Source organism: Calonectris borealis, chromosome 6, assembly GCF_964195595.1.
Source record: "Calonectris borealis chromosome 6, bCalBor7.hap1.2, whole genome shotgun sequence".
Classification (NCBI taxonomy): domain Eukaryota; kingdom Metazoa; phylum Chordata; class Aves; order Procellariiformes; family Procellariidae; genus Calonectris; species Calonectris borealis.
Window position 1 is genome coordinate 1,695,327 of NC_134317.1, and position 16,434 is coordinate 1,711,760.

The following is a 16,434-nucleotide window of genomic DNA, read 5'->3' on the forward strand; positions in this document are numbered from 1 at the left end:
TGCCTATGCTAAGCGCAGGCGCGCTCCGTGGGGTTTACAAGAGGGCAAGAGCCCTGTGCTCCAGCATCCCTCGGAGAAACCGCACTTCCCCACAAAACCACCCTGAACTGAAGGGCTGCCCTTTCTGGCTCCACTGGACTTACTTGCTCTACAAGCTACAGAAAAGGAATCTATTACAGCAATTATTTTATGTGTTGGCGTCCCATGTATGAAAGAAAGTCTCAGGAGACTCAACAACATTTTATACACGCTTTCTGAAAAAAATCCAACATAGTTTTAATACTGAGGGTCCAAAGGACAAAGAAATTCTCTGCACACACCTGTCTGATTGTACTTGGCAGATATTTATAAACAACAACTTTTAATTAGTTGTTTAGATTAGTCAATCACTGCCTGTGGTGGGTTGACCCTGGCTGGATGCCCACCAAAGCCGCTGTGTCACTCCCCTCCTCAGCTGGACAGGGGAGAGAAAATATAACATAAAGCTGATGGGTCGAGATAAGGGCAGGGAGATCACTCAGCAATTACCGTCACCGGCAAAACAGACTCGACTCGGGGAAATTAGTTTAACGTATTACCAATCAAATCAGAGTAGGGTAATGAGAAATAAAACCAAATCTTAAACACCTTCCCCTCACCCCTCCCTTCTTCTCGGGCTCAACTTCACTCCCGAGTTCTCTGCTTCTCCCCCCGAGCGGCGCAGGGGGACGGGGAATGGGGGCTGCGGTCAGTCCATCACACGTTGTCTCTGCCGCTCCTTCCTCCTCACACTCCTCCCCTGCTCCAGCGTGGGGTCCCTCCCACGGGAGACAGTCCTCCACAAACTTCTCCAGTGTGAGTCCTTCCCATGGGCTGCAGTTCTTCACGAACTGCTCCAGCGTGGGTCCTTCCCACGGGGTGCAGTCCTTCAGGAACAGACTGCTCCAGCGTGGGTCCCCCACGGGGTCACGAGTCCTGCTAGCAAACCTGCTCCAGTGCGGGCTCCTCTCTGCACGGGGCCAAGGTCCTGCCAGGAGCCTGCTCCAGCGCGGGCTTCCCACAGGGTCACAGCCTCCTTCGGGCATCCTCTTCCTCGGGCATGGGGTCCTCCACGGGCTGCAGGTGGATATCTGCTCCGCCATGGACCTCCATGGGCTGCAGGTGGATATCTGCTCCACCGTGGACCTCCATGGGCTACAGGTGGATATCTGCTCCACTGTGGACCTCCATGGGCTGCAGGTGGATATCTGCTCCACCGTGGACCTCCATGGGCTGCAGGTGGATATCTGCTCCACCATGGACCTCCATGGGCTGCAGAGGCACAGCCTGCCTCACCACGGTCTTCACCAGGGGCTGCAGGGGAATCTCTGCTCTGGCACCTGGAGCACCTCCTCCTCTCCTTCTTCACTGACCTTGGTATCTGCAGTTGTTTCTCTCACATATTCTCACTCCTCTCTCCAGCTGATGTTGCACAGGGGTTTTTTTCCCCCTTCTTAAGTACGTTATCCCAGAGGCGCTGCCACCATCGCTGATGGGCTCGGCCTTAGCCAGCAGCGGGTCCATCTTTGGACGGTGGCATTGGCTCTGTTGGACATGGGGGAAGCTTCTAGCAGCTTCTCACAGAAAGCCTCCCTGTAGCCCCCCCGCTACCAAAACCTTGACATACAAACCCAATACATGCCCAATGCCAAAACATGTTAGAAATTCAGTTTGAATAGAAGAGAACAGATGCTAAGCATGAATGTAACGTTACATTTCTGAAAGCAGAATGCTTCTTTACAAAATAAAGTATACACCCTTTAACTATGCACCGGTCTTTCATACTTTGAAACATTCTATAACATACTATAGCGAATGTATTCCTTCAGCATAGTATATCAAAATCTGTTGCTGACCATTGCAGTTTCACAACATAATTTGACAAGCCACTGTTTAAATTTATCTAAATATAAAAAATAACATAAATATAAAATATATATAGTAGCATACATATAATAACATTTTTCAGATTTTTTTGGGGGGAGGAGGGTCTTATAGTGCTGTAGTCAAAGTAGTACAAAGTACAAGTAGGCATTCTGCATACAAAAATATTCTCCAGATGATTAGATTTAAAATTATCTAACATTTAAGAGCAAGCTGTGCAAACCACAGAAAAGGAAATTACTGAAACGCCAAGCCAAAATTTTCCAGGAATACTTCCACCAGTTTGAGGCAGCACATGGACAGCGTCCTACAAACTCCTGCCTCTCGTGGAAAAGGGGTGTAAAACACTGCAGCATACTCCCTCAGATAAGAAAATGCACACAACAGACTAACACAGTGCTCACTTCATGTGTAAAGAAACTGAAAACACTAGTATTGACTGAAAAAACCTTATTAAAAAGGGGAAAAGTTCTGAATTAAAGATCAGCTTTATACCTATAATTGAATTCTATTTCTTAATTCGTACATTTAAGACTACTAGACTTACCTACCAAATTTATTGCAATTCCTCTTAAAAGGTTTTTTCACGGGTCAAATTTTTGTAAACTTTCATGTGAATACTACCTTCTCTTGATGAAAGGAAGACTTTATTGCAATAATTTATCTCTGTCCCTGTGGTGAGGATTAGCAAAAGTAATGAAGAGGAGCACGGAACAGAAGACACATTAATGCGTGCACAAAAAGAGCGTACAATGCTTCTCTTTGGAGAAGGACTTCTGCAAGGGTCTAAAGCACGCATTCAGTTTTCACTTACTCTGCCAAAATGCTTCCATTTCCAAAGCACTGCTTCAGATTCTTTTGCACGTAAATGAGCTATGGAGTGTGTAATCAACGGCGGCTCGAGGGAGGAAAGGGCTGTAATACCGGGCGTCCTGACAACAGGATTCGATCCTGCCACCGAGATTCAACGCAGATGTGAACTTGCAGCGCCTCAAGCTCAGAGGGAGGTGGAACCGCACTGGGTCAGACCAGAACAGAGCCTGGTGCAACAAACAAACTCAATTTCACGTAAAAAAATTTTTAAACAGGAAGAGAACAAAAGAAAATGTTGGGCAGATACACTTAGCATTATAAGGGCAGAAAATCGAGCAATTTAGGAGTTAAATGCTTCCAATTTATTTCCAACTTCAATCGAGCCCAAACAATAAAGTCATAAAATACAATGCAAAAAGATGAATTTCCACATTAAAAACTTATAGGATTATATCATGCTTTAATTAAACCCAGCCAGTATTTTTATAAAGAAAAAAGTTTCAGATAAGTCAAGACAGACAGTTAGAAAAGAGACCAATATGCAAGATCTAATTAATGACAGCAGCTCCTCCGAGCATGTGTAAAATGAACTCGGGTTCAGCCTGCACCCCCTCATCCCTGCAATGGAAGGGGCTGAAAAAGGGAAGAATATAAATCTTCACCGTTGTAGGATAATACTGAAAGCAGAGTGCAACATACTGCTAATGCACTCTACTTTTTTTGAAAGGAAATAGAATAATTTGAATAGAAAATGTGCAAAAATACTTTAAGGTATGAACCGGGGTTTTTTGGAATATTTGCATTAACGGTTCTATGTGTACATATATGAATCAATGAAAAACAAAATACTTTTCTGTACATTTGTAGATAGTTTTTAAGCAGATTGAATAAACTAATTAACTGATCTTTTATACATTTTATTTTGCTGTTTAGCCTCAGAAAAGCTTTTAGCTATTTAGAATAAAGCTTGATTCGGAGGTGTCAAAAGTCATACCACTTTGATGCAGAAATTCTCTCTAATGCACTGTTACACCACTGCCATACAGCTTAGCCTTGAAATGCCTCCTACGTCCTTTCCAATTAAATGGTGTGCCCTTTACAGCCAAATACTAAAGGTGAACGACACCTTTCTGCCACTTTCTGCCACTAGCTGGCATATCACAAAGGGCACAAAATAACAGATGGTGTTATTAATCTCACTCACATGAACACATTTTTCTGCACAGCAACTCGATGGTAAGAATGTTTTTTGTAATGTTTTTTGTTTGTTTGTTTTAATACAGAGTGGAATCCCAAGGACAAGGATGACGACATTGGAATGAATTTCACTCTGATTCTTCAGTCTTTATTATGCAAATGAACGCTCACTTTAGCTTGTCAGATTTGTCAGTCAAGGCCCTGGAGAATGTCTGTAGCTAAAGACTTTCATTACAGCATACATGAATACGCCACATGACATCTACTAAAAAAACTCTCAAAGGATGGCATTCAGATATATAAACAATCATGGCTTTACAATAGATATTACGATTTCTAATTATTATTCAAACTCCATACTCTGCTAACACTGACAAACACAATTTAAGAGTATTTCTTAGTGATAAAACCAATTACTATTTATTTCAAAAGTTTCCCCAAAATTCCCTATCACCCTGCTTCAGAAAAAAAATAGCAGTCATAAAAATGGTGGCTTAAAGCTAGCATAAAAACCACTTCTCTTCCTCTGCAAAACAGAGAAGTCGCAGCATACGACAACCTAATTTGATGTATCACTTACTCTGTGCGTCTTCTCAGTAATTCTGATTTCTCCAGTATTTTACTGTATTTCTTAAAACCTATACAGAACTCATTCAAGATGAAAAACTACTCTAAGTTTCAAACAGGAAGGAAGGGATTCCAATATACTGTGTAATTTGTAGAACAATTTAAAGATTATTTCAAATTGGATTAAGAAGGGCTGATGGCAGTCTGAGCTTCACATTTTTAAGGCTCAATTCTTGCAGACAGACTTGTGTACACTGACACTATTTGTAGAGCTTTCCTGAAATCAATGAAGCCTCGTTCATGGTCTGGGAGTGGTGTCAATAACAAGAAAGGAGTCATAATTTTTAGACAATATCCACTATAAAAGCTTCTGATGATAGAAGTACATGAGGTTTTCATGAATCTTTCTTAAGTTTTCATAAAACTATTTTCTCCTGAGGTATTGATTGTCAATAAATTTTGCAAACAAGTACTTTGCAAAAGAAAAGACAGCTCCTGAGAAGAATTTCCAGTAATCTTATGATTCATCTGTTGAACAGAAAAAGTAAAACAGAAAACCTAAAAATCTTCAAACAGCTGGAAAGCATATTCTGCCATCGCCAAAGGAAAGTAAACCTTCTAAAATTCTGGGTTTCTGTTAATCCTCATAAGAATGACTTGAAGTTTCTCAACACAGCTAGAAGACTAGTTTCTTTCTTCTGCCTTGCAATACAAACAATTTACATATCTTGCCATCAGAATGACTGTGAGAGAAGTATTAGTTAGAACGCGAAAGTCAAACCACTCCTAAACTGCACACGTGCACACGATGTAATCATGTAATTACAAGCATCCTCAGCCACTCGCCATTTTAAGCTGGCTGTCTCTCAAATAAAAATTACTAAGTGCAAAGTATGTATTTCTAGAAATGATGATACATTTTCCTGCCTATCTTTCATATTCAACTAGCAGTAAGATCATTTCCCTGTAAGTATTTTCAACTTTTTACAGGTTCCTGGGTTTGTATTTCAGATTTTATGTTATACCTACATCATTAAAACCACTAATATATATCAATCTATCAGGGAAAGCAAATTGTCACCATTTACATGAAAACTATTTTTCTCTTGTACTATTAGACACAAAAATTTAAGCTGTTACTGAAAAAATACATACATTTATTAAATATATGCAGCCCCAACCAGCAAGACATGTCTGTGTCTACACTTCATTCATGAGCTCCGCCTTGGCAAACATGCCTGGTGCCAAGATGAAGCAAGGAAACAAAAACATGAAAAGCTTAACTGAAAACACAGAAGAACAGTGAAATACATTTAAAGGAATAACAAACGGTACAACCTGATAAGCTATACCTGCTAACGAAGTTCAGATGAGCTAGGGCAGTCCTCTTATACCCGGGGCAGTCTAAATAGGCTTTATGAGGACAGCTGGAAAGTACAATGTGACAGTTTTTACACTTCAAAACAGTGTAGAATATTCAAGAGAAAAAGCAAAAATAAACAAGCCAAAAAACCCAACAGTTTATATACCCTTCTCACTTAAAATCTGAAATGTTATGTAAAATTAACAATATTTTATTCATACCTTTAGGATACAGGATAGACCCTTGCAAGCTTTTCACATTAACAATTTACTTCTGAACCATCAACCAAAAAGCTAAAAAGAATCATTATAAAACCCTTAATGTGTCAGAAAAAAACAAAAATAAAAATCACATTTCAACAAATAATCCAGGGACTGACAACTGCAAGTTTCTAGATAGCTTTAAAATGCAGTCGTACCGCATACTACACCAGAGTTATCCAACTTTTGGCAGCAAGGGAGAACATAATCTCAATTATGTCACTACCATGTCATTTTTCTGTCAGCTACGACAGATGGAAAGTACTTCTGACATCTTCCAATACTTCCATGTTTACTGTCAACAAGCTAAGAGTGCAGTTTTCAATATCCGCTGAACAATTCCCCTAGATATTAGTACACTCTGAAACTCAAATCACAATTCAGCTCAAAAGATGGGACACAGTTAAGATACTACAGCAGGACTGTGATATATAAAAATGCCGAAATACATTTTCATACTGCAAATCTGAATTTTTTAATTGTACCTACTTATTAGAAGAAGCACAGTATGCTTCACCCTTGTAAATAAGTCAAAAAGTTTTCCTCAATAGCATCTCTAAGATTTTCACGTTGCTTTCTAACACAACACTTGTTCAAATAGATAAATGCTGAAGATAAGGAAGGTATTATGAATGCCAGCAAAGTATAATAAAGGTAATATTGTTCATTCCTACCAACCTTTGACAGATTTTCCTACTATTTTAAAAGGTATCCTAGATTTTACTTCATTTTAACCACAAAACTACTAACAATATTCCAAAACACCACACACATAAGCGATGATATTTTTTCCCTTGCCCAATTTTTAGTAAAGTTTTACACTAAATTCTTAAGCAGTATAAAAGCAATGGGGAAAAAAATAATTATAAACCTGTCTGGTCATACAGAACCTCTCATTGGGCAGGAGAGAAAGAAGGAGAGTGAGAGGGCAGACTAGGCTTTTGGTTTGAGCAACTTCTATAACTTAAGCATGTGTACACTCTAAGTATATACATGTGTTACTGTGTAGCGTGTATACATACAAACACACAGTGTATCTACACCGTACAAGTTCACATCATTATTCAGATTTTTCTCATTAAGTATTTCTTAGGTGAAATACTTACAACAATAAACCTTGAGATAAACCCCATCTGTACAAAAATAATTAGGAAAGCAAGACAAAAATGTGAGAATTGTACTTTGTGCAGTCAGACTTCCACGGGAGCTCACAGACTTGGGAGAACATCATTCCCTTCCTACTCGACTTTTATGGCAAAGTACTCTGCATAGTAGCCCACAAGAGTTTCTGTATGTCAAGATGATCATGTACAACAATTTTCTCAAACAACCCCCTGTTCTGGTTGGCGGCAGGGTAGTAGTGGTGTTTGTTTTCTGGTTTTTGTGGTTTTGTTTTTTAAACTGGATCCCTTGAGGACGAGTCCATCTATTTCTCAGTGCCAGAAGCAGGAGCTGGCACTGAGAAATACATGTTCCTCTTTCTTCTAATACTCCCAGCCTTTCCAGCGTAACCAGCCTCCAATATCACAACCATAACCATCTACGTGGCATGGAGCAAGCTTGGGACTCACCTGTCTCATGCCATAGCCAAGGCGCCTGCAGAGCCGGGCAGCAGGCGGAAACTTCTGGTGGTGGAACTGTGAAAAATGAGGAATTCCAGACCACATGGCTGGCTATTTGTTTTTCAGGAGATCAGAAATTACTGAGAGATACTTCCTCGGTTTGGGGTTTTTTTTTCTCCCCTCCCCTTCTTCAAAGGAGGGAAAAGGTTATTTACTATTACTATTTACTACCAACATTTTCACGTGCTTCATGCAGTGCCCGCAGCCATAGAGACAGACTATGTTCGTACCATTCGGCAGAGAGAGCAGTGTAACAGAAACACCAGTTCCAGGAGACAGAAATCGTAGTTTCAAAGATACTTATTTACCGAGACCCATTCCACAACAGACGAGTCCTTCATTCTGCCAAAACAGCTTGGCAGTCATTCTTCTAACGTCTACTATTTAAAATATCTATCAATAAAAGTTACAGGAAGTTAGGGAATAATATCGCTACAATAAGAAGTATCTGTCAGTTCATCCTCGGATGAGAGTCCAGTGTGCTGAAAACACGACATTTTCTGGCTGGAGCTTGTACGTTCAAACCAGTGAGCACCGTATCTCTCAGTAAGACAGCCTCCATTTATTATTTCTTTTAAGTTTGCAATCAGAAAAAGACGTCTGCTATGCTAGTTTTCCCTCAAGCTTCAGAAATGCTTTTTTCTTGAACTGTGTGATGAAGACCTATAAATAAACTTAATGTGTTGTCACAATATCCAAATCAGCACTTCAAATTTTATTTGTCAACAAATTTGGGACAAGATTTCAGTGCAATGTACATACTCATCCATCCATCTATTAAATCTTTATGGTATGCTATTAAAAATATTTGCTACCATTGTTATTGCAGACAGTCCAATGCCTACAGCAATCTGACAGATAAACATGTTACCATGGAAACTACCAAAATGAATGCCTTATTTTCTAAACTTGGCCATAACCCCAAACTTTTATTACAGCATCCAAATGCTTCATTCACTTGCTTTAAATGATCATAACACAGACCTTTTCTCTTTAAAAATGTAAATACATTACAGGATTTGAATAAATGCACCTTCCTTTTATACTGAGTTTTCTTCAAAATAGCATTTTTAGCATTTTAATAATTTCTACTGATTTCATGACGTCCTTTTTGTAGCACTTGAGAACATAGTTAACAACACAGAAACAAAAATCTGCATAAAAGCATTAGATACCAAAATAATATTAAAGCTTTGTCACCACTTCATGAAAATCTAAAACATACATTGACATTACAAAGCTGCATTAAAAGCATTATTCACATTGCAAAGACAAGCACTCAAAATTACAATTTCATCTCATTACTCTCATACACTTTTAATTAATCACACTTTCTTTACAATTACTGTTTCAATCACGGCACATGCTCCCCGTTTTATTATTTAGAGAGCAATATTTTACTTCCCCCAAGCTCACTACGTATTTTACTCTCAATCTGGACAGAAAACTGCCAACAACAACTGTCTTCAAAGACAGCTTTCAAAACAGAAAGCACTAAATTTAACTAACATTTGAATTTTAAATTAAAGATTAGAGGTTTTTCCTGCAGTAAAGTCCTTTTCCATTTCAAATTCCTTAACCATGAATGAAGTAAAAACGCTAAAAGAAGCGCACAAAAGACCCTCTGACTCCAGGACGTGTTCTTCCCGACAAGATGCCTAGAGACAAATTAAGATCCTCCCTCTCTCAACTGCTGCACCAGGCACAATAAACCACCCTCCTGGCAAAACAGAAACTTGGGGGATGATATGATTCTCTCAGAGTATTTCGGATGATGGATGGAAGGCCATGCATATAGCCAAACAGATCAAAAGAGATGAGGCCTTTCCATTTCTCAGAGTTATGTTCCTCCTCCTATCAACAGCAGCTCGAGGAGAGAAGCTGCGCCTTCGGCCACGAGCGCTTTGCTGGCGCACACCGCCTGGTCTCTGCCCCCTGGTCGCAACCAGGCTGGTGAACATCTCGCAGCACCTCACCCAAAGGGATGACGGTCGTAATTTGGTTCAGAGGAAGGAGCTGCAGTAAGGAGGAGGCTATAGTAACCGTGAAACAGAGGTCTTGTGAGCATTCAGAATCACCCTAATTAGTGGAAAATTAAAATAAAGCTTAATTAATAAGATGCCAGGCTGTCAAATTGCCTTGGCTTAGAAATGGTCTGTAGCTTTTTTAATACAGCAGCGAGACCCGGCAGGTGCAGTTCACCGGCAGTAATCCGCACCCGCATGACAGCAGAAGGCAGACGAGAAGTAGGGTCTTCCGGGACAGACAGCTCTGCTGAAAGATTCTCACCGGTCACCTGCAGACACCCGCTTGGTTTTCCAAAAAGTGCTGGCTTTGCAATGTTTAGGCCATCTTATTAGACATGTTATGATGTCCTTGGTGGCAGCTGGCTTTATTATGATGTATACCATAGGTAAAGATCTACAGCTTCAGTAATATACACCATTTGAGGATTTGTTTCAAGATGCAGAAACCTTCTCTCAGCTTTTTAATTATGCACTGAATATTTGTTCAAAAGCACTTCATTTGTGTGTTCGGAAAACAAGACCTCCAGAGTTAATAAGAACGTATTTACAATCACAGAATTCCTGGAAGACAACAGAAGCAGTAAAGAGAAAGCTCAAGCCATTTTTTAAATAAAAGGACCATGGCTGCAGCTTTTACATACCATACCTTCTTCACAAGAACCCTTTTAATCTCGCAGCTTGGAATTTAATAGCGTTCCAGTACGGTTTAAACATCTCCTTCATTATAAGCTCATTGTGCTGAGTAAAACCGACTTTTAGTTTGTGCATAAAAAAAAAAAGACTTCCGTTTTTAATAAAAATAAGACTGTTTTTTCAAGCAAACCTGAAAGGATCCTGTCCTGCCAGCTGCGAGTATCGTACGTTTCAGGAGAACCATGGGCTAGGAATACTAGCTTGAACGCGATTAGCTCACACCACGAGAAAGAGTGCCTCTGCAATCCCTTCCTCGGGCAGCGGCCTTTCCGCTTATCTGTCGTTTTGCCCATTCACTCCCACGTACTCTAAACAGGACGAGATACATTCCCACACACACAGACCTCGAGAACCAGCTTTCCTGAAAGAAACAGACCCGCCCTTGAGAGAGACTTGAAACAGAGTTGTCATTAACACTAGCACTGAATGTGACAAGTTGTACAATTCTCAGCTGGAAGCCAAGCAAGAAATACATACTGCACCAACAGGGAGCAAACGAGCCGAGATGAATCCCGTGTGATGCTGAATCCACGGCCAGCGCGGGCTGCAGTAAGGGTCCTTCAAGAGGCAATACAATACATCGTGAACACTCACACACTTCAGAACCCAAGCGATGGCTACGCTGTGCCTCCCATCAGTGCCACGTTCCTGAAGTCCTCATGCACGCACCCTACAGGGTAAACATTATGGATGTCTGGCTTTTTTTGGACTTGCCAACTTGTTTCTTCCCTTCAAAGCCCCGTCTAAGCAAACTGCTGACTGGTGCACCTTGGCTCTGATTGTTCAGAGCCGTAAGTCAGCTTTGGCTCCTGCTTTTGCAGGAAGGGCCACACAGACAAGGAAGGAAGCGAGGAGGACTTCTCCCCAGACTGCTCTCTCCTATCAGGAGTGCTGCTAAGTGCTGCCCTGTCCCTTTTTCCACTGCACAATATGCATTTTACTTCCGTTTGGGGAGAAGCCAGACCCAGCTTCTACTTAGAATCATAGAATCATTAAGGTTGGAAAAGACCTAAGATCATCGAGTCCAACCGTCAACCCAACCCCCCCATGCCCACTAAACCATGTCCCTAAGCGCCTCATCTACACATCTTTTAAATATTTCCAGGGATGGTGACTCCACCACTTCCCTGCGCAGCCTGCTCCAAGGCTTGACAACCCTTTCACTAAAGAAATTCTTCCAAATGTCCAACCTAAACCTCCCCTGGCGCAACTTGAGGCCATTTCCTCTCGTCCTACTTAATGTGACGCTCTCCATAAAACCTATACCTCACTTACAGCTCTTCTGAAATGATTTAGCCATGGTCAGACCTACTCTAAACCTCCTGAAATTCAAGGTAAAACCTGAGTTTCCAGGGAAATCTCTATGCTTTTGTGCAGCTTGCTGTAAGACAGAAGGAGCCTCTGAGAATAGGAAGGGACTGCAATCCTGTTTCTAGTTATTGATTGCTCTTGAAAGAGCTTCCCAATAGACTGTTTGATGCATGTCCTCGGAACTTACTCCTCTGTCACCTCCTCCAGATTTATCAGACAACGTGGCCCAAACAACACTGCATGAGGCATCCCGAGGTATGTTCAACACCTCCACTAAAACGTCAGGAGAAGGCAGCAGTGACACAACTCAACCCTCTGGATGTGGGCCCTACACGAAGGGCAAGCAGAACTGCTGACCTACTGATAGGATTGTTTCACAGCTTCTGTATATGCCATTGATAAAAAGAGACTGCTGAAAGGCCATCCAATATTCATTTTCTTCCAAAGTAGGAAGTAAGTTTAAGAAGTAAGTGGTGTTTCTTTCAATAGTGGCACAAAAATAGTTGCAAGTAAAGATGACTTGAAAGCTGGCTGAAAGCCAGCTCGGGGTTGATTAGGATCACACTTGCAAGTTGTTAAGCAATTCCACTAACCCAGCTCAGTGACAGCTCATTTTTATAATACTCAGCTGCTATACTTGTCATTTGTACAGTTAAAAGATGTACAGCGAGACATCAGAGGGGGATCTGACAGCTGTGTTCCAGTCTATGGACTGTCACTGCTTACAATTCAACATCTGTGGTAAAGGTGTCCTTATGAATCATTCAAAATGCAACAATTACGACTGCAAAGGCAAGGAAAGTTTACCTCTTTCACCTCTAAGCACACCATTCTACATAAGCAGAATCTTTCCTCTCTAATTAATGACGAGGGTGATGGATTAAGTGACTTCAAATACTGGATTACCATGTCCCATTTAAATTTCTACTAGTATATTGATTCTTGTTGTGTCTTTTTTAATACCCTTGTGGAAATACTGTAATTATGTTGCTTTTTGTGTTGACAGATAATCTGCATTCTCAATTAGAGGTATTCAGAGACGGACAAATACACTATTAATAAGACAAAGGTGATGGTACCCATGCAGGTACTTTACAGCAAAAAAGCAGCGCTACACTTCATTTCCATCGTAATAGCTCGTGGCACTTACTGTAAAGTGGTTTTAGTAGTCTGTTGGATTGGAAGCTACAGAAGTTAAAAAACATTTCTAATTACTCCACCAGAACACACATGGTTTCAGCAGAAATAAATGAAGACATTTTGCTAAATCTCCATAACAAAGCAAAAAATTTCTATGGATTTTTTTTATTTTCAAATAGGCATACTGACATGGCGATACAAACAACTGTCTAATATAACAAGAAATGTTTAGGACAGTGGAAAAAAAACAAAAGTCAGGCAAATTAACTTTGAATTTAGTGGACTGGAATATAAGTTTCATTCCAGAGCACATACACTTATTCGGAACAGTCTGCATAGTGTTTCAAATCTGTGGATATACTAACACAAAATCCCTACATACTAAGTAACCAAACCTTCAATTATAACTGCAATTATTTATGAAAGTCTTTGTTTAGTGAATTAACAGTCTCTATCTACTAAACAATGTTTTCCTAAAACCAAAATCTTTTAAATGAGAATATTCAGCGATTCTTGTTTACTGGAATTGTTGTAATTTAAATCCATATGTCACCAAGCAGAGAAGAGGTATCAGTGAAGGATGTGTGTTTAAATTCTGCAGTATTGGCATTTTTTTCCTCCTCCCTTTTAAACAACTAATCAAAACTTAAGGATAAAGTAGATTAATTCTGCTTTTTCTCGTTTTGTTCCTTTGTGGCAGAATTTCAGTCTAGAATTTCAGTAATCTCACAAAAGAGACATGCAATCAATTTCCAGTAAAACTTGTGCTAGTGTCCCCAAACATTACATACGCGCTCGTAATTTTGTAGAAAGTATTATAATCAAATATTCTTCCAGGATCACATAAAATATGCATAGTATAGTAACAGACTATTTCTTTTACGAGGCTTTAAAGTAGAAATAGTGTTATATATTCAATATAACTTGTTTCTCAAAACTGAGAGCAAGATGAAGAAGTGTTGCTTTTAGAATTTCTGTGCAGAAGCCTCATCTCTTTATTAACATGCACAGCACGTAGAATTCAATAAGCTGAGTGTAAAAAAAAAATTATTTCAAGTCGTCAAATGCAACAGAGTACTTCAAAATAAAAGTCCAGTATTGCATAGTATTGTGCTGACCAAAAAGTGTCAAAAAGGTGAATTCGTACTTGCAAGTTCCAGATGTTTTCATTTAAATTTCAGTGGTGGTAGCAGGCTCATGTGCTTATGTATTTTTTTTTTAGCCTAGATTGACTTAAAAGTTGTTAATGTTCAAATAAAATCTATCATTCTAATATTTAATATTTTTCTTTACAAATTATCCAATTATATAGCAAAAAATGCAACCGATTAATGACATTTCAAAGATGTAATCAATTTTGAGAAAATTCCAACGCATACTTCAAAAACAATCTATGATCACTTTTCTGCAGCTGACAGTATAGAGAAAATGGGTTGTTTTATTCATGATATGCCAGATTCTTGCCTAATACTTGTTTAAAAATACAGTAATTCAATTACACAGGAAAAAAAAACCACTATGACAACAAGCAATATCCTTTTTGTTTGGAAAATAACTGATTTTTTTTATTATTCTTTTTAATGTCATGTAGCTATTTATATGATCGGAAGGTCAAAGTGAAGTCTTCCAAATACATTTTGAGTAAGGACTACCACGTGACAAACCCATCACTGAATAGTATTTTCATTTCGAATTCATATTGAATTCATATTGAATTATTTTCATTTCAAATTATTGCAAAGTTATCAACTCAACTGAACCATAACCCCGAAGGATAACAATGATTTACCCTGTGGACAAAACTGAGGATCAGTGGTTTAACATAAATATGTATTTATGACAGGAACAGCCTCAGACACAATTTTTGTCTATTGTCAACAGTAAACATGTTACACAAGCAGCTGCACTAGTTATAATCAATCTTGTTTCAATCCGATTAGAGATTCAAAGTATCTTCCTTCTTCCATATGCTGAATCTAAACTTCTTAAGAACAGGATGTTAATTTACAAGGAAAAACAAATACCTATATTTCATAAATTTCTACTCCCTCTCCTTCTTGTGAATTTCCCATAGATTTATAGTCTTAACTGCACCTGGCAATCAACGTTACAGTTTCCGCAGGTTACTTTCAAGTTCATTGCAAGCACTAAATCACTACTTGCGTCTTTTGGATGCACAGAAGCACACGATCCGTCCTGTGAATGACTGCTCTGGAAATCAGCAATTACAAACTCGAAAACTTGTAGCTTCTGTGAAGGTTCAGTTTTCATGAACTCACCTTTAGGAAATTACATCGCTAAAAATATTTGGAGTGACATGAGAATCTCTGCTCCATCTGCATTTGAGACTTGATCCTAATGTTTTCATATGGTAGAGAGAATCTATCTTTTAAAACGATTGTTTCAGCCAGAGTTAAGAGTTTAAAAGCAAGCTTACAAGTAAGTATCTTTCACAAATGAAAAAAGAACCATAGAGCATCTCTTGTAGATCAAATTACTTCTGATAAAAGAGGTTCTTAATATGTTTACTTCACTTTTCTCTTCCACATATGGGAGACATTTTATGTTAGTTTCACTGAAGAAAACATATAAGACTCAGGCTTCGTTACGGCAAAGGCCAAACACTAAGATAACTGAAACTAATTCAGAAACCATTACAGAAATGAAATACTTCAGATCCTGGTATTTTGTCTGTTCGAATTGGAAAAATAATTTAGAAAGTACAGAGAAACACGAGGCCAAATACTTCCAAAAAAATCTACGACCTTCAGAGATAGCTTAGACTTGGCACTTACCCCTCAGAGCAGGCAGCAGAGACCTCTCTTTCTTGTCATCACATTTATTACATTCACTAAAGTATAGAAGTAAAAAGACGTCCACAAGCACCCACATGAGAGAAGTGGCTAGAACCACCTTGCAGTAAACAAATCTCCTCATTGCTTTACTTGGTTTCTAGCTCAAATGCTGAGGAAAGACAGCAGTTGCTGAGCTGGATCAAACTCCCACAGCTAAAATCCAACATGGAAGCAAAGACAAGCATCCCACTGCAAGCAAAGAAAAAAATGTCTCAATTAGCTAACGAGTACACACAGTTTGAACTGAAACATTTATAGAAAAGTGCAATGTGGAGATGTTTAAAGAATCTGCTTCTTTCCATATACGCAGGTACTTTCTGTTTTCTACCATCCTTCTATGAATACCAAGCATTTTGACTTGCATACATCATGGACAGTCCACGTAACTTGCCTTCATTTAGAAACACACATAATAATGTATATATCGCTTTCATGCAATGTAACGAATTTTCATAAAGATGACACAAAAAGACAACAAAGCAGTGTTAACAGACAGTTCTGGTATTCATCATTTTATTGAACATTAGACAGATATATTAACACAAAGAACAATTGAATTTTCATTTTACTCAAATAATGTGTTTATAATGCTATTTTAAATATGGCCTCCGAACACAAAAAGCAAATTAATTTTTATCTTGCAGAAAAATTTTGAACACCACCTTACTACCACCAAAAATGCTT

General features: G+C 39.1%; 1 protein-coding gene across 1 annotated transcript in view; it reads right to left on the bottom strand.

The window, feature by feature from the left end:
• Positions 1-15,832, bottom strand: part of GALNT13 (polypeptide N-acetylgalactosaminyltransferase 13) — a 110,385-nt gene extending 94,553 nt beyond the window's left edge. Inside the window, exon 1 of the mRNA XM_075152626.1 lies at positions 15,691-15,832. Within this exon, the coding sequence (XP_075008727.1) occupies positions 15,691-15,832 (142 nt within the window). The remainder of the gene's footprint in view (positions 1-15,690) is intronic.
• Between the last annotated feature and the right edge of the window lie 602 nt (positions 15,833-16,434).